This window comes from Lontra canadensis, unplaced genomic scaffold (assembly GCF_010015895.1).
Source record: "Lontra canadensis isolate GAN:19392208 unplaced genomic scaffold, GSC_riverotter_1.0 scaffold23, whole genome shotgun sequence".
Taxonomy (NCBI): Eukaryota; Metazoa; Chordata; class Mammalia; order Carnivora; family Mustelidae; genus Lontra; species Lontra canadensis.
The window spans coordinates 5,101,710-5,120,156 of record NW_022631017.1 but is presented as its reverse complement, the minus strand read 5'-3'; the positions used below and the strand labels follow the sequence as shown (position 1 = coordinate 5,120,156).

The 18,447-nt window shown below is 57.4% G+C and overlaps 1 protein-coding gene across 1 annotated transcript in view; it reads left to right on the top strand.

Moving 5' to 3' along the window:
* Positions 1–18,447, top strand: part of VEGFA (vascular endothelial growth factor A) — a 70,320-nt gene that overhangs the window by 40,914 nt on the left and 10,959 nt on the right. Inside the window, exons 4-5 of the mRNA XM_032861948.1 lie at positions 13,085–14,213; positions 17,270–17,318. Coding sequence (XP_032717839.1) covers positions 13,085–14,213; positions 17,270–17,318 — 1,178 coding nt within the window. The remainder of the gene's footprint in view (positions 1–13,084; positions 14,214–17,269; positions 17,319–18,447) is intronic.

Sequence of the window (18,447 nt, the reverse complement as noted above, 5' to 3'; positions counted from 1 at the left end):
AGGGAGCCTGATGGGGGGCTTGATCCCAGGATCCTGGGATCATGACCTGAGCCGAAGGCAGACACTTAACCGACTGAGCCACCCAGGCTCCTAGGATAGGTTTTATTTTAACCTTACAGGTGCCTTTTTCTGTGATGACTGAGGCTCTCTGGCTTCACTATGAGCCGTGAGTGATGGGACCTGACGCCAGTGGACTCTGATTTGAAATCCTGAAAGCATTTGATTAAAGTTTTGATATCACCTTGCTTTCTTGTTATTTCCATCTTTGATCACAGAAAGGAAATTCTGGTTTTTGGTTCATTCTTCTATTGAAACGATAGTGATTAAGAGTGCAGGCTCTGGAACCAGATAGACTTGAGTTTAAATCCCAGCTTTCTTGTTTATTTGTTGGATGATCTTGGGCAAGTTACTTAAATTCTCTAAGTTGTAATTTTAAAAGCATAATCTATCCCACGGGGTGAATGTGGGAGTTAACGAGGAAATGTAAGGCACACAGTAGGATAACGAAAGGCAACATTCACAGTTTGTACCATTCAACACCATTCACAGACAGTCTATATATGGGCGTCTACACCTGCAGGCCTGTATTAGTTCTTAGGCTGGGGGGTGAGATCACAGAAAAATATAGTTCTTCCTATATAAATGCACTTGGAGAGAGAGAACACACACACACACACACACTCCCTTGCAAAGTTCAATGTATTGACTGACCGACAATCTGAAGCTGGCTTGTGAGGGATAGACAGCTAATGCTATAGGAGTTTTGAGACCACTGAATGGTCCGGGGAGTCTTATGTTGAGAGGTGAAATTTGATGGCTGGTGATGCCTAGGTGAGGATGAAGAAATAAGTGTGTTCTGTCCAAAGCCCTCTTCACCTAGAGTGGGATGCATGTGTAGGGAAGGCAGCGAGAATAAGGCTGCAAAGCTGGGGCCACACACGATCATGTATATTGATACCAATGGGAATAATAGTCAACATGTATTTGGTTCTTACCATAGTATACCCATGCTACCCCCTTTCCATATATTACCTCATTTAATCTTTACTCCAGCCCTACTCGGTATCATTATAGGTGCAGGTATTATTATCACAAGTTAAGAAAACAGAGACTCAGAGAGGTTGGGTAACTTGTTCAAGAACACAGAGCTAGAAATCATCAGACCCACAGTTTGGATGCACAAATACACACAGACAGACACACACAGGGGCCCAGGCTCAGGCGACAGACAGCTGTCTCTCTCCTCATTCTTTGCTCCCCCTCTCCTCATTCTTTGCTCCCCTCCCCTCTAGATGAGTTACGGGCTAGTTCCTTCCTTTGAGGGGTCCCGTGTGAAAAAATAACCCCTCTGCTCCACTGTGCCATCTCTGCCCCCAGTATTCCTGCAGCTTTAGTCCCCAGCATGACTCAGAGGGCAGGGCGAGGAAGGAGAGTGGTGGAAGTGGGGTGATGGGGTGCAGTGGTTAAGGAGGCGCTCACTGTCAGGGCCAACTGGGTCCTTTGTGTCCACACTCGCCTTACCCTAGTTCTGACCCTGCAAGGGGTTGGGGGGGCTCTGCAGCTTTACTGTATGGGCCCAGAAGCCCCTCTTTATTCCAAGGCCAGGCAGGAAAACCCGGGGCTCAGGCCACCGCTCTCCTTCTGTCCCCACAGAAGAGTGGGATGAGCTCAGATAGGTCTCAGATCATCTTTCCACTCTTCCCACTGAACCCACCCTTGTTCAGAGTGCCCCACAGCCCAGCTGGGCCCTGCCTCCTCCAAGAACCCCCACTCAGGCGCAGCCCATACTCTCCTGCCTGGTTGCCGTCTCCGGCATGGTGCCCCGGCCCCCAGGGGCAGTGGGTGGGGGCAGCTGCCAGATCCCAGAGGCCTGTTGGTAGAGCCACTTTGGTACGCCCCAGGGGCTGGGAAGTTCAGCGCTGCTCTCCCACGCCCTCTAGAGGCTTGGGGTGGCACTGGGTGAGGTACCTAGGAGGGGTCCTGATTGAGGAGGGGGCCCTGGCCTTCCAAGAATGTCTGGAAGGTGTCCACAGTCAGACAACAGTTTGATTAAACCCCCCACTGGAAGGGGCCCAGTGAGTTTGTGCTGTCAGCTCAGGAGAAATGAGTTCAAGGTCCCCCACCTCTGTCTGGGTGTGGAGGGTCCTTCCTTGTATGCTCCCCAGTCTCAATCCAGCCAGCCTAGCAGGACGGCCCCTCTCCACCTCCCACCTTCCTTTTGGGAAGCTTCAAAGGGGCTGGAAGCTGCCCCTGCCAGCTCTGGGGAAGTGGGGAGACCACTCCTCAGATAGCCAGGGGGGCCCTGAGGAGCTATAGGCCAGGAGGGGCAGAGGGGTGAGGAGTGTGTCCCCAGGTGGCTTTGTGAGGACAGAACCCAGTAAGACGGTGGGAGAAATCATCAACTCCTGGTTGGGTAGGACAGACAGAGAAGGGGGAGAGCGGTAATGTGGGGAGAGCCTGGGAGGATGGGAGCCTTTCCAGCTAGAAGACTGGGTGCCGGAGACTTGGGCCTCCCAAGGGAACTGGGCAGGGCCAGCCCAGCTTCCTGGTAATACACATGCATAAAGCATTTGCAGAGCAGGGCCTCTCCTCACTGGGACCCCATCAGTGCACCCCAGGCCCACCTCAAATTGTCCATTATTTGAGTGAGGTCTTTGGGGGGCTTGGCCCTACACTCCAGTTCATCCCTTTCCCTTCCCCGATCCTCACTGCCATAAAAAAGAAGGGCCCTCCTTCCTGGGTGGTTTTTTGCCTCCATTCCCCTAGGAGACCCAGAGATACCTGGGTGTGGGACAGAGGAGGAATGAGTCACAGAATTGTCCAATCTGCCCAAGTGCCAGGCCAGGAGTAGAGCAAGGGAAGACCCTTTTGGACTTTACCAGCTGGGCCCAGGTGAGGGCTGGGGGTGACACCCAGGGGAAAAGCAGGCCTGGCCTCTGCAACCAGTAGTCTAGGGGGAGGGAAGGGCACTTGTCCTCACAGTCTGTTCTGTGGACACTCCAGGGCCTGCCTGGGCCCAGGCTAGGTGCGTATCATCTCTACGTCTCAAAGTATGGCTTCAGGCTCCTCTAGCTAAGCTGACATCACAGTGGAGGCGCAGGACCTGCCCCAGCGAGGTGGTGTGGTGCCTGGAGCGGGGCTGGGGGTGCCCAGGGCACGGACCCCCGGGGCTGAGGCTCTCCCTCAACCCCTCCCACCAGGGAAGGGTCTTTCTCTCTATTTCCCACAAACACTCTCTTTGCCACTTGACAGCCTTCTCATTCCATTCCCTCACTGCCCTGCTCCCAGCCCCACCACACCCCTGACAAATTCCTTCCCCCACTTCAGCTCTCAGATTGGAGGTATGGGTATCCCACCCACCTCCCAAAGCAGGGGGAGGGGACCTAGAAGCTGACACCCTGTCTGTCCTCCTTTCTCTCCCACTCCCCAACATTTCATCCCAGCTAGGAATGGGCCTAGAATTCTCTAGACAAACATACCACAGCTATCATCCCATAAATCCCCCAGCGAAGACGAGTTTGGTGGGCCTCTACTTTGGTAATTTAAATCCTTCTTGTGGTAATCTCAGCTGTTCTGGTTGATGGCAACAGGCAAACTGGGGCTGGGGATGAGACAATGGACTGAAGAGTTTGCTGTCTGCCTCCCTGCCTACCTCTGTTCCTGTAATCTTTATAACATCTCTAAAAGGTGGTCCCAGCCAGGCTCCCTGGTCCTCCTCCATACCTTCCAGTCCCACAGGCCACAGGCCAAGTCCACACCCCTCAGCCTTACTGTTTCCTCCCCATCCCCACCCACTGGCCACAGTCTGGGAGCCCTATCTGGGCTTCAGAAATCAGTCACCCCTTCACTCTGTCGAGAGGACATTGAGACCAGAGATGGGCAGTGCCTTGCTCCAGGTCACACAGCAAAGGCAATGACACTCCCTGGTTTTGAATTCAGGTGCTCAGGCCCCTAGCCACAGCCCCACACATGGATATCTGAGTTGCTGCTCAAGAAGCAGCATGCTTAAGGGCAAGGCTTTGGAGACGCTATTTGTGTGAGGGGTTTTCAAGGTAAATCTTGCGGTGGTGTTGGGAGAGGGTGATCAGGGGGCACCCAGCCTCTGCAGCTGAGGGCGCCATGACCCAGGTCAGCTTGCCTGGAACTGCTGGATTTCTGGGAACACTCCTTTCTTCTCTGTGGGGCCCTGTCACGGGTGGCAGCAGTAGCGTCGGGGGCAGTGGCAGCAGTGGGGTGTGTGTGTGTGTGTGTGTGTGTATGTGTGTGTGATCAGTCCCTATGGCCTTCAGGCTGGAGAACTGAGGAGCTTCACAGAGGAGGAAGTTTTGGTGGATACGTGGTCGGGGAGAGGGTCACACTGTGGGAGAGGAACAGCTCCCTTGAGTGTAAGACTCACTGTGCCCACCTCTGTCCTCTTTCAAGCCCCAGGTCATGCTGGCTTGGGGGAGGGGGTTTGGAACCCCTCACTGTACTCGTGTCTCAACTCCTCTGGCCCCCAGGTGAGCAAGTGTGTGACCCACCTCCTCAGAAATCTCCCTCTTGCAGGATCTCCCTTAGTCCCTGGAGGCCAGGGGGAATAGAGGAGATGTGAAGACCATCTTTGCCCCTAGCTCGTCCCCCACTGCCCAGCCTGCCGCCCTCCACAGTAACCTCACAGGAGGCTCTGAGAAGCTGAGGCTTGAGACAGGTGGAGAGGAACACTCAGCCAACAGGACTGTCCAGGAGGTTCCCTGGGACAATGGGACAGACAGGAGGGATGGAGAGAGGTTGGGAGAGGGATGAAGATACTCGAAGAAAGAGTGAGGAAAAAAGGAAAATGTTCTAATTTCTTATAACTGTCTGTGATTTGGGCACTTGGGGTTGGGATTCCAGTCCAGGGCTGGGACTGGGTGCATCTGCCATTTTTTAAAAAAGACTTAATCGATTTATTTATTTGTCAGAGAGAGAGAGAGAGAGAGAGAGAACACAAGCACAGGGAGAGGCAGGCAGAGGGAGAAGCAGGTTCTCTGCTAAGCAGGGAGCCCGATGTGGGGTTTGATCTCAGGACCCTGGGACCATGACCTGAGCCAAAGGCAGACACTTAACTGACTGAGCCACCCTCAGGCATCCCCTGTGTCTGCCATTTTTTCAACAGTGGCTGGAACCCAAGAGCCGTGAGGCCCCTGCTATGTGGGATGGACTATATATATGTATGGAGAGGTGGGGAGTCCTGGCTTGATCTTCTCAGGAGCAGAGGAGACATGGAGGCATGAAGACCAGGGCCCCAGACAGGCCTTGTTCTAGGCTGGGAACTCGACATTCCAACCTAGAGTTGAGAGCAGACTGAGGCAGGGCCGACATTCAGCTGGCGCGCCCCAGCAAGGCCACCTGATTGGTAAACAGCTACTGTTCCACCACCTGGTCCCCATTACCCCCTCAGCCGTCTGTGTGCCTCTCTGGCCACCCCAGTCTCTTCCTGAGTCCCCTGGATCTCCCCACAGTCCAGAACCTGTAGGGTTTATGGTGGTCTGGCCTCTGCCCCCAGCTTTATGTGAACCATAATGGATGCTCAATATTTTGACCATCACTCTCAGCAGGGTGGTGGAGACCAGTCCCCGTGGAGTTGATGGGGGCCAGGTCCTGGGACTTGGGGACACTGGCAGCAGACACGACAGTCCGGAACCTGGCCTACCTCACCTCTCCTGATGCTTCTAGCTGTGTTTCGGAAGAATAGAGGTCCAACGGAATGAGCTGACATCCAGGGAGATGTAGGCAGGGCCATCTCTCCAGGGGACCCCAGGAGGTCATGGTTCACACCAGCTGTGCCCTCAGCAGGGCACGGCCTGGAATGAGGGATTGCTGAACCTCTCCACGTGGGAAGGAGAAGCAAAGGATGAAGTCCCGGGCCTAGCAGCTGAACTGTTTCAGATACATGTGACACCTCATGCCAGCCCCCCTCCCTGGCACTGCCTGGCTTCCCAGTGAGCCAGTCAACTCTTGGGGGCAGAAGCCCCACTTCCCTCAAAGGCATCTGGCTCAGTGCCGTGCCCCAGTGAAGGGATTCACTAGCCCTTGGAGAAACAGAAGGGGCACCGAGCTGTGAGTTCAAGAGATCTGAGTCTGGGTCTTGCCTCCAAGGAGGTATAAGGCTTCGGATAGCTCTGGGCCTCATTCTGCTCATCTGGCCAGAGATGGTATTTTCAAACTTCTTTAGTCGTGGAGTCTTTTCTTCAGAAGAAATCTCAAGAGAAACTCCAATCAATATGGCAGATAAAACCGGGTTTGTGGTGCCTGCCTGTTCCCACTGCCTCCCCCACCTGCCCGGCCTCTTAGGGCCTCCCTAGGCTCCCAGGAACTGGGTCTGATGTTCTCCTGACATGGAGACCTCTTGACTCATTGTCTGCTTCACTGATTTTCTTGAGGCTGTTAGGCCAAGCTGCTCCTGGGAGCTGCGGGGAGGTCTCCCCCACTCCCTGTGGTAGGCCCTGCACTTCTAGGTAAGCAGGATGGTGGGGTGACTCCTCTCAGGGGACCAATCATTGACCGGCTTTATCTTTGTGAACCACCCTGGGAGTCCAGGCTCAGAGGGTCCCTGAGGGAGGTGGGAAGGGTCACTTCTTGCTAAGAGGCAGGGGGCGCTTGGGTACCTGCCTCTTTTTTTCCCCCTAGGATTTCCCTGAAGGAACCTAGAGTGTAGCCAACTCAGTGACAACCTGGTGATGCAATCGCTCTGAAGAAAGGCTAAAGAAGGGCCCAGGCCACATATCCTCCAGCCCTAGTCATCTATGCAAGCACTGTGTGATTCCTTCCTTCCTTCCTCCCTTCTTTCCTTCCTCCCTCTCTTCTTTCCTCCCTTTCTCCCTCCCTTCCTTCCCTCCTTCTTCCCTTTTGTTTTTGTTTTTAATTTTTTTTTTTTAAGTTAGAGAGAGATTGAGCATAAGCAGGGGGAGCAGCAGGCAGAGGGAGAATCAGGCACCCTGCTGGGCAGAGAGCCCAATGTGGGACTGGATCCCAGGACCCTAGGATCATGACCTGAGCAGAAAGAAGGCAGACGCTTAACCCTTAACCTGCTGAGCCACCCAGGCGTCCCTTGTTTTTGTTTTTGTTGTGTTTGTTTTTGTTTTTACAGAGGGATGGGATAAACCTATTTCTCTAATCCTTTCTGTTTGCCTTTATCGAGATGCTAGTGAGTTGGCATTCTCTTGAGAGTTTACTCACTCCTGGGGGCAGGGACAGAGAAAGGGAAGGGTAGTAACATGCATATGACACTGTCCACTAGAGCTTTGCTTGTATTCATAGCCTCCATTTATCTTCTCACAACTCTGGGCGGTAAAGCACCCCAACTCCCATTTTACAGATGAGGAAATCAAGGATCAGGCAAATGATGAGATTTGTCCAAGTCTCCTGGCTTGGAAGTGGTGAACCAAAATGGAGTCCAGCCTGTCTGGCTTTTTCCATCACACCATGGGGGTGTAGGGATGGGGCAGGGTAGCTGGTGAGGGCTTTTCACAATGAGGATTCACTAGGCCACTGTCTTTTTATTTTTTATTTTTTTTAAAGGTTTTTTATTTATTTGACAGAGAGAGATCACAAGCAGGCAGAGAGGCAGGCAGAGAGAGAGGGAAGCAGGCTCCCCGCTGAGCAGGGAGCCCGATGCAGGACTCGATCCCAGGACCCTGAGATCACGACCCGAGTCGAAGGCAGGGGCCCAGCCCACTGAGCCACCCAGGTACCCTGCCAGTTTCTTTTTTAAAAAGGACAGAGGTTCTGGTCTCCTAGGTAAAAGAGGAAGCTGTTCTGACCTGCTGGGATTTGAGGGATTCCCTGGAACCACATCTCCCCTCCCCCACTTGGTGCCGGGTCCCCAGATTTCACCCATCTTTGAGTTAAGCATTGTTCTCTCCAGAAGCCTTTTGAAATACACAGACCCCCGGAAGATGTGACATTTCCTATCAGTGATCTCAGCTGGAGTGTTTGATGGAGGGTTACAGAGCCTTAAAGTTTAGGGGGTATAACCTCCTGCTCTTATCTAGGAGGATTCTGAGGTCCAAAAAGGGGACTGACTTGGCCAAGGTCACATGGCATGCAGCAGCCTTGACTCCTCCTCCCCGCCAACCTCCCAGTGCTGTTTCCAGGTTTCCACTTGTCTGTGATGGACAGATGGGAGACCAGACCTCTGGGCACCTGTTGGGGGCTAGGGAGGGGACAAAACTGGAGAAAACTTCTTTCTGTTTTGTGCCCTGCTGCAGCTGAGTGGCCCTGTGCTTGTCATGGCCTGGTGTCCTCTGCCCTCTGCCTCTCTGCTTCCCTGCAAACAATAGTGGTGCTCACCTGCAAGCTGGACCTACATCTGGTGTCTGCTTGTTTGTTTAAATTCTCTGGCAGAGACACGCTGTCCCAGAGGGCGGGGAAACCCATGTGGGGCTCACCCCTGAGGGAGTAGCATTGTCCCTGTGGGCTTTGACTGGGAATGTTTCTGTAGAAGCCCTAATCCCCCGTCCTGCCTAACCTCAGAGTCTCTATCACCCCCAGAGGTGTGGTGGGCCTCAGAATCCTCCAGACCTTACTTCCCCTGCCTGTTTTTTTCTTAAATCCCTTTCCATGCAGTGGGCAAAAAGGCCTCTCTTCCCTCTATCCTCATGTGCCACCTCCTCCAGGAAACCTTTCTCTACCGCCAGCAATCATGTGCCCCCCTCAGAGTTCCCATATTCTGTTTACTGTTTGGTTCCTCTGGACGGAGAGCCCCTTCCACATTGTGGCAGCCCCCGGGCCAAGCCAACACAGGGTTCCCGGGCTGAGTTTAATACTTGCTTATGGAATAAACGTCCCGTGCTACCTCCTGCAGCAAACCCTTCTTGAGGCCCATCCCAGCCAGTCTGACTGCTCTGCCTTGGTACCCTCATAGCACCTTGGGCCTCTCTTAGGGCCGCTTTCCCACCTCACCTGTGGCTGTGTGCATACCTGTCCATAGGCAGCATTTTCCCTCCTGTCTCACAGATGAGGGAATCAGGGGGGGCAGAGAGGTTGAGTCACTTGCCCGAGGTCACTCAGCTAAAGAGTGGCAGCCCGGAATGCCACTTGGGTCCATTTGGATCCGAAGCCCCCATAGTGTTCTCTGTCCTGTATCTTCTACAGCGTTAGCACGGTTCCTGGTGCCTGGTGCCTGGTGCCTGGTAGGCCTCGGGAAAGATCCACGGCTGGAATGAGGCTCAGCTCCCAGGCAGGGCCCAGGTCTGAAGGGAGAATATAGCTCTAGGACCATAGCTACCACCTCTTCCCAGGACAGGGACTCCCTCCAAGACTGAGTGGGTGTGTGTGACCAGGCGCAGCAATGGGCAGGAGGGGGGTCAGACTTTGAGGGGTAGCCAAGACTGGGGGTGTCAAGAAGTGAGCATGTCTGGGGCTGTCAGGGAGAAGCAATCCAGGGAGACAGCCCGGCTTTAGGGGATTAAACAGAGGTCTGTAAGGGCCAGGCAGAGACTCAGCTGATAAAGGACTGGGGTTGGCTCCCCCAGACAGCGACCCTGCCCTGCCCTGCCTGTCTGCCCCTTCTCGGCTTGTTCGCCATCCCTCTTCCCTCCCCTTTTCCTGCCGAGCTTCTCTGGGGGAGTCAGCCTCTAGTCTCATTACCAATCAGCATCTTTGCCCATCATTACCCCAAGTCAAAGATCCAGATCCAGATGGGGACTGGAAGCTGGCAGGAGGAAAAAGAGGCCCTTCTTCCTTGAGGGAGAGACCGGGGGTGGGGGGTGGGAGGCGGGGAAGGGTTGGCACCAGAGAGAGACAGAGACAGAGTAGGGAGAGATAGACCGGCAGCCAGGGACAGAGAATTGAAGGGAGCCAACCCAATTCTCTCTCCACCAATTCAGTGAGGTTTGTACTCCTACCTTTCCAGTGGATCAGATCTGTGTCCTGCTAGGTGCTTGGGGAGTCAGGGGACTGTGTGAGGGAGGAGACCTCTCTTCTCCATGGCAAAACCGCCTGGAGAAATGCTAAGACAACAGCAAGAATGAGCCACTCTCTCCCCACTTGGAGGGGCTCTGTCCCTTCCTCCATGGGTTTGGAGGTTAACCGCCCACACCCACACAGGCAAGGGCTTCCCTGAACATCCAAGTGATAGGTCATTAGGACAAGGTACAACTATTGTGCCTTGGGCCTGATCACTACTTCCTTTGTCTGGGGCCACGGCTGGCTCCTGGCTACCTTTCCCCGCTCCTTATCCCTCACCCCCACCTTCTCCCCACTTCCCCCTCACCTGGAACACCTTCCCCTTCCTTGGCTCCTGCAGAACTGCTTCCGAGCCCTAAGCTGAGGGGGCCCTGGTCCTGAGCCTTCCGGGTGGGGCTGAGGATACCCTTGGAGGGGACCATGATCCCTGTCCGGGGGATTAAGTGTGTGGGAGAAGAGGGTACTAGAGAGACACAATGTGGTCTTGTGATTGTTGATTGGTGTTCCTGATTCCATGTGCTTTTTGTCCCCTTTCTGGAAGACCCAGGTGTGTTGGGCTCTCAGTTCGATGGTAATATGGGCATTGGCTGGGTGTTATCTGTCAGGATAGTGTATTGTTGGGAAAGCCAGTGACACCACACTGGGCGGTAGCGTCCAGAGGCAACCGTCCTCGGAGTTGCCACCAGCTTGTCTCTGAAATGAGGGGTGGGAGTGGGGGCAGAGCAGGGTGCTCCAAAGTCCCTCAGGCCAGGATGCAATTCTGCTCCCTCCTTCCTTTGGCTCTGTGGGCCAAGCACACAGAGGGGGCCTCGAATAGGTAGCCGAGACACACCTTACTTAACACCACCGAGGGGGATGTTTGGTTCAGGTTGGGGAAAGCCCTGGGGTTATAGCGACAATTGACAGCCACCTTTCCTTGTAACCCCTCCACTCTCCTCTCAACTTCAGGGTCGTTTACTAAGATCTCCTCTTTTGGCCTCTCGGGGGTCAAGCAAGGCTGAGTTGAGGAGGAACGCGGTGGAGGGGGCCAGCATGAACCCCTGCTTCTGCTGCTGGGAGCCTCAGTCCTCGCTCTGCCTGCCCCAGGGGAGGGATGGGGGGGCCCTACCAAAGCACCCACATCTTGGGCCCTGGTGGTGCTACATGCAGACCAGGTTGGAAGGAGGAGGTTTAATGGCTTCCCTTCCATCTCCCATGCAGCAGCTTGGAGCATGGAGACTAGGTAAGAAGGCTTGCCTGGGAGGAGGGCCCCCTGAGCCAGCAAATAAACATTTAGTAACTGGAAAAAGACCTTGTCCTTGCTGCTGGGGAGCTTGCCAGGTGGTATAGGCAGGACTGGAGGCATGGGTGATTCAAAGGGTAGAATGGGGTGGGGTGGGCAGCCCCTCTGCTCATAGGAGCCTCAGGACGCCACTCCTGTGGAACTGGGCTCCTAAAGAGGTAACCCAGCACCCTCACCCAACCGCAGGACCATGTGCCGAGGCAAGGGGTTGGCTGAGTAACCTTCCTGGATCGTTTGGGTCAATTTGGGGGAAATTGCGGCATTCCTGCTCTTGGCCCAGACACCCACAGAAGCTACATCAGCCCTGGGCCAGGCCTTGGCCAGATCTGGATGAAAAATGAGACTGGTCGGTCCCTCTCTTCCCTCAGGTATCAGAGCCCCCTCTTTGTTCCCTGGGGGAACCTGGGAGCTTCTGGGTCAAAGCCCAACCAGGAATTTTTCCAGGCTGGTTCCTATATCCAAGGGTGGGGTGGGGGGCCTCGGGGAGCACTTAGGGAACACCAGGGGAGTTGGGGAAAAGCGGTCTTTGAAGGGAGCCAGTGTGGGGTGGGGGGATCTGGGGGAAAGAGGAGAGAGGCTCCCAGTCAGTAGAAGTGGGCAAGGGATCCTGGGGGCCTGGGGGGTCCTGAGGAGAAACCCCAATTCTGTTCAGAAGATGAGCTGGGAGGCTGGGCTGGGGCTGATAGAAAGAAGCTTTGGCCCCCAGCCTCGTGGGAGCTCTGGGCAGCTGGCCTACAGACGTTCCTTAGTGTTGGTGAGTAGGTTTGAATCATCACTCAGGCCCTGGCCTCCATCCGCCCCCACCAGCCCCCTGGCCTCAGTTCCCTGGCAACATCTGGGGCCGGGGGGAGAGCAGGAACAAGGGCTTCTGTCTGCCCGGTTGCCTCTCCCTTTGGGCTCTGCCAGACTCCACAGTGCATACGTGGGCTCCAACAGGTCCTCTTCCCTCTGGGCCACTGACTAACCCAGAACCACACGGCTTCCCATTTTCAGTCTTACAAACCTGGTGCCAAATAATTTCCCCCAAGGAAGCTTCCCTGGACACTTCCCAAAGGACCCCAGTCACCCCAGTCCTTTGGCTGTAGCTCACTCTGATGTCAGCAGGCCAGATGAAGTCTCCAGATGGGCACATTGTCCACACGGATACGTCATGCCTCCTGTACCCAGCATCGGGCTCTCTGCACGTGGGTCGGTTCGAGTCCCAAACATGCCTCTGATTGGGAGGTCAGAAATGGGATCAGGGTTAGTCTCCCTCCACCCTCTTCCCAGAGCCCATTCCCTCTTGAGCCAGAGCTGGGGGTGTGCAGGCAGTAGTCACTAGGGGGCGCTCGGCTACCACAGGGAAGCTGGGTGAACTTGGGAGAGCGGCGTCTGCGTGAGAGTGAGGACGCGTGTGTCAGTGTGAGTGTGTGTTGGGTGTGTGTGTGTGGGGCGGACTGAGAGTGCTGGAGTGGGGAGAAGGCCAGGGGTCACTCCAGTATTCCAATAGATCTGTATGTCCTTCTCCCCACCCGTCCCTGCCCGACTCCCTGACCGCCCAGAGCCCCCCTCCCTCCAATATTCCCAGCAGAGAAGGAATAGCTCCCCAGCCCTGTCCGCACATAACCTCACTTTCCTGTACCCTTCCCCCTAAAACGGCGCGGGCGTGTGTGTGTCTGGGCAAAGGGGGGCTGGTCAATTTTCAGGCTGTGAACCTAGGTGGGGGTCGAGCTTCCCTTCACTGGCGGCGGGGGGGTGCAGGCTTTGCTACACGTCCCCCGGGAAGGCCCGAGGGGCGTGCGGGGCAGTCCGAGAGGCGCAGACACTGGGCCTGGCCCCGCCCCAGGGCGTGCCAAAGGCGGGGCTTAGCCTATTTTAAGCGGCCGCTAGTGGTAGGGAGCGCAGAGGCTTGGGGCAGCGGGGCTGCAAGGAGGCCGCGGCGTGGGGGGCGAGTGGAACCGGCGGCAGCGGCGCTGGGTCGGGAGACGCAGCGGCGAGGCGGACGAACCGGCGGGGTCACCGGCCAGGGGTCTCCGCACTGGAATTTGATATTCATTTTTCCAGGGTTTACCCTCCTCTTTTTTTCTTCAGCAATTTTAAAATCCACATTCTTTCCCGTTTTAATTTATTTTTTGCTTTCCATTCCCCGCTAAAATCGGGCCGACCGTTTGGGGAGATCGCTCCTTTACTTCCCCCAATCACTTCGGATTTTGGAAACCTGCAGAGAGAAGAAAGAGGTAGCAAGAGCTCCAGAAGAGAAGTCGAGGAAGAGAGAGAGAGACGGGGTCAGAGAGCGCGCGCGGGCGAAGCGAGCAACGACAGGGACAGGGTCAAAGTGAGTGACCTGCTTTTGGGGGTGACCGCCAGAGCGCGGCGTGAGCCCTCCCCCTCGGGATCCCGCATCGGACCAGCAGCGCTGACGGACAGACAGACAGACACCGCCCCCCGCCCCAACTCCCACCTCCTCCCCGGCGGGCGGCCGAGGGTGGACGCGGCGACGAGCCGCGGGCAAGAGCCGGAGCCCGCGCCTGGAGGCGGGGTGGAGGGGGTCGGGGCTCGCGGCGTTGCAGTGAAACTTTTCGTCCAACTTCTGGGTTGTTCCCGCTCCGGAGGAGCCGTGGTCCGCGCCGGGGCAGCCGAGCCGAGCGGAACCGGGAGAAGTGCTAGCTCGGGCCGGGAGGAGCCGCAGTCGGAGGAGGGGGAGGAGGAAGAAGAAGAGAAGGAAGAGGAGAGGGGGCCGCGGTGGCGACTTGGAGCTCGGAAGCCGGGCTCATGGACGGGTGAGGCGGCTGTGTGCGCAGACAGTGCTCCAGCCGCGCGCGCGCCCCAGGCCCTGGCCCGGGCCTCGGCTTCGGGAGGAAGAGGAGACCGCCTAGGCGCCGAAGAGAGCGGGCCGCCCCGCAGCCCGAGCCGGAGAGGGAGCGCGAGCCGCGCCGGCTCCGGCCGGGCCTCCGAAACCATGAACTTTCTGCTCTCTTGGGTGCATTGGAGCCTTGCCTTGCTGCTCTACCTCCACCATGCCAAGGTAAGCGGCCGTACCCACCAGGCGTCGCGGGCCGCTGCGAGCGCCTCTCCCGGCTGGGGACGTGCGTGCGAGCGCGCGCGTGGGGGCTCCGTACCCCACGCGGGTCCTTGGGCACCCGGCGCGTGGCTTCCCCCTCGATCCTCGTACATGTAGGGGGAGGGGGCGCGCGCTAGGTGGGAGGGCACCGGGATAGAATCTCACCGCCCACGCGGGCCCTGCCCACCCACCAGAGTCACCGCACGTACGATCTGGGCCGACCAGCGGAGGGCGGGAGCCAGAGGAGGAGGCCGAAGGGGCTGGGCTTGCGCTGCCGCGGGCAGCTGAAGTTTGCTCCTGGCCGCTGGTCCCGGACAAACTGGAAGTCCGGGCAGCGGGGGCGGGAGCCAGAGCCCAGTGGGCAGGGGGGTGCCCGGACCTTGGACCGAGGGAGGGCAGAGAGCGTGGAGGGGGCAGGGCGCGGGCGAGAGAGAGGGGGCTTGCTGTCACTGGCTCTCGATCTCTTAGGCCCTCGCCACGAGTTTGAGAAAAGTTTCGGGGTGGATTGCCGAGGGGACCCCCGGTCTCCGCCGGGCCACCTGCGCGGAGGCACCCCCGCCCGTTCCCGCTCGCGTCCAGCTCGGTGCCCGCCCTCCCCCGCCCGGCCGGGCGCGCGCGGCGCGGAGCCGATTACATCAGCCCGGGCCTGGCCGGCCGCGTGTTCCCTGAGCCTCGGCGGCCCCGAGCGGGGAGACCCGGGCGGCAAGCGGCGCCCCTCCCCCCGCCGGCCCTCCGCGGGAAGGTGACCTCTCGAGGTATCCCTAGCCGGGGGACGCGGAGAGCCACCCCATACGTCTTCTCCACTGTCCCCAGCCCCTAGCCCCTTCCTGTGCTGGGACGGATTTCTTGATGCCCTTTCCCCATTTCCTCCCTGACGTGGAGAGAAGCCCCTGCCACCCTTCTATTTTTTACTCCCCTCTGCTGAGAAGACCCGTGTAACCCCTCTCCGACCCCAGAGGCCAGGAAAAGGATGATCGTTGTCAGAGGTCAGGTCGCAGGGGTCCACCCTGGTGCTTTGTCAGACTACCTAAAGTCCCCACTTGGTGACAGTCCGCTTTGCTCCCCTCCCCCACACTTCCGAGCCGTGGTTTAGCTTTTATGGGGGTGGCCTAAGGTAGGAATGAAAAGAGTGTCATTACCCCACTTTACACTTTTTGGAAAAATGGGTTAAAATTTGCTGTAACGTGGGCATTGTGGGACCAGCTTCCCCCCCGCCCCCCACCCCTTTTGGAAGGAGCTCTTCCAGCCTTGCAAACACACGTTGTCCTGGTGAAATGGGGTCTCCAAGCAGGAGCAGGTGGTTTTTTGGAACTCTAAAACTTGCCCACCCAGCTCGCTTCTCAGAGCCACCTAAGGGGCCCTTGACACTTTTCCCTTACACCTTACATCGGCCACAGAGTCTCCCCTTGGAGAGAGGCAGAGAGAAAGAAATGGGCTGGGGTCCCTGCTGCACCCTGGGTGCCTCAGACCCTGGCACAAAGGCCTTGGCTCCAGGCCTCCTAGTTGGGGGGGGAGGGAGAGGGGGAGGAGTGGCGGCCTGGCCACAGTGTGACCTTCAGAGGCCCCCAGAGAAGGGCACCTGGTCCCTCCCTGCCCAGAACAGCCCCTCCCAGTGCCCCCTGGCCTTGGAGGGGGTTAAATTTCTGTCCCCCTTTCTCATGGGGGCCCAGGAGGAGTGGAGGGCACAGAGAGAATGTTGGCAGAAGGAAACCAGGGGGTATCTCAGAGATGGGCCAGGAGCTAAGGTGGAGACCCTGGGGGTCCCTGAGGGAGGTGTTGTGGGAGGCTGCCCAGCTGGGATCCTGGAAACTGTTATCTGACCTTGCCTCTGGGGAAAGACTCTGAGATCCAGGGTGCATTGGGGGTGTGTGGGAAGGAGACAGTTTGTCAGTGGGGTCTGCAGTTCCACGGGCTGGTGTACGGCTCTGCTGCTTGGAATATGTCCCCAAAGAAGGGCAGGTGGGGTGGGCAGCTGGTGAGAATCGGAGGCCCTCTGGAAGGGTGGGGAGAAGCTTTTGCCTTCTCAGAGCTGTCAGGTCCACATGGTTGGGCATGTTGACCTTCACAGCTTCTGGGGAGGGAAGGAATGATCTGGTGGGGGTAGGGAGGATGGCTAGGGCTAGGGGAGGCCTCAAGGCTGGGTAGTGCAGGGGGCCCCCTAGGGGCTGGGCAGTGCTAAGGCATAAAGGCTTTGCTGGTTGCATTGGAGGAAAAGTGCCGAGCTAGCGGAGAGGGACTCTGGACCCCAACCCCCCTCAGTCCGGGAGGCAGAAGAAACCAGGGAACAAGGTGGGAGTGTGAGGCTCCGGGCTTTGGAGGTACATTCTGGCTCCCGGAGGTCTGTGTGCTGGGAGAAATGGGGCTCTGCCCACCCCCAGGGTTTCCTCCCTGGTTTTCCCTTCTAGGCAACCTGTGGCTTTGCTGAATATACCAGAGGATATTTGCTGAAAACTCCAGAGAGCAGAGGAGTTTGGATGGGGGAGGGTGGTTGGCGCCCTTCGTTCTTCTGCACCCTCCTCCTTCCCCAGCACCAGCTCACCCTGGTATTTGTCATGTCAGCAGGAGAAGGTCACCATGTTGTTTTTCTCGCCCCCAGTCCTTCCTTCCTGCTCCAGTCCAAATTTGTCCTCCTGTTTGACCTTACTACTTACCCGTGGCTTTGGACCAGGGAGTCAGGGGGACTGAGAAAATTCACTGAACTCAGCAGTGGGCCAGTGAGAGGCGGGGAGGGAAATGTGGGGAAGGGGTGGGGACCCAGGCCTCACAGCATTCTGGTATTTTCCTCTTGTGTTTTCAGTTCTCTGTCCCCCCCCCAGATCCCCCATAGCGGGTCATTCTTTCTCTTCTGTCCCAACTGGAACTTGCAGGGGATAGTGGGCATGCTCTCTGCTCTGGGGAGCCGGGCAGGTGCCTTGTTCCTCTCAGAAGCCTCAGAGAAGCCAGAGGCTGCTGTCCAGGCGTGTGGCTGGGCCTCTCCATCCCTGCTTATGCCCGTGCCTTGCTCTTTGTTTTGTCCTCAGTGGTCCCAGGCTGCACCCATGGCAGAAGGAGAGCACAAACCCCACGAAGGTGAGTCCCTCTGGCCCTTGGAGGGGTATCCTGTCTCCCCAGGGGAGGGGTGGGGAGGCCCGATCCCTTTCTTTCAAGTCTGTGGCCATGGGACCGGGGCGGGGGGCGGGGGGAAGGGTCAGGTCTCTGTTAGAAATAGAACTTGCTGTCTTTTCCTTCTGGTCTTTCCAGTAAAATTTTATTTGGAGAGGGAGCAGTGAGCACAGGCCAGGAAGACAGTGTTCAAAGATCCCAGGTGTTGCAGGAGGTGTCCCTTGTCCCACCTGCCCCGAGGGGAGTCTGGATAGACTATGTCATGTCTCATCCAGCCCAGCCTTTTCACACCTGTGGGGTCTGCGTGGAGGGGGCTGTGCCCCTGGCTGTCCAGCAGATTGGCTGTGCGTGAGCTGGAGTTCCAGAGGGCCCAACTTCCTGAGAACCCCCTGCCCCCACAGCCTGTATTCCTTTGGGGTTGGAGAGAAGGCCCTGCCGTCTCCCTCTGCCCTCTGGGTGGGATAGGTTTGGGTGCTGTGAACTTCCCTCCTGGGCCAGCAGAGGGCTGGCTGTAGCTCCCAGGTGCCCCGCCCCCTGCCCAACTAAGAGTCAGCCTGCCTTTTGTTCCTGTGGTTTGGAGTAGGGATCCTCCCATTTCTCTAGGGAAGCCCTGGCTCCCCCCCCACCCCCCTCACTGAATGCAGCCTCTGCTCCATTCTGGGGAGAGAAGTGCCTGATGCCACTCCCCCAACTCCCCACCTCTGAGGTGGGAAGGCCCCCCAGGTCTTCCGGCGAGTTTTCCAGCCCCAAACCCACTGTGGCCCAGGGTGGTGGCCAGGGGTGGTGTTGGCACTCCCTGGGCAGGGGTGATGCCCGGCTAGTTCCACCTCCCTCTTCACTCAGGAGCTCTTTCCTTGGCCCAGGGCCTGGCTTCCTGGCCACTCCACAGCCTGTGGCCCCCAGAGGCTCCTGGCTGCCAGTGGGGACCCACCCCCCCATCAGCCTCCCGGTGGTCTCTGTGTTCTGGGAGAGGCAAGACAAATGGTCTTTGTTTCCTGGGGACAAGATTGTCTTCAAGAAGTAAGGAAAAGCAAGAAAGCTTGTCGTGGGAGTTGATGCATGTCCGTGGCCTGGGCAGAAGTTGGCCGGCTTCCTT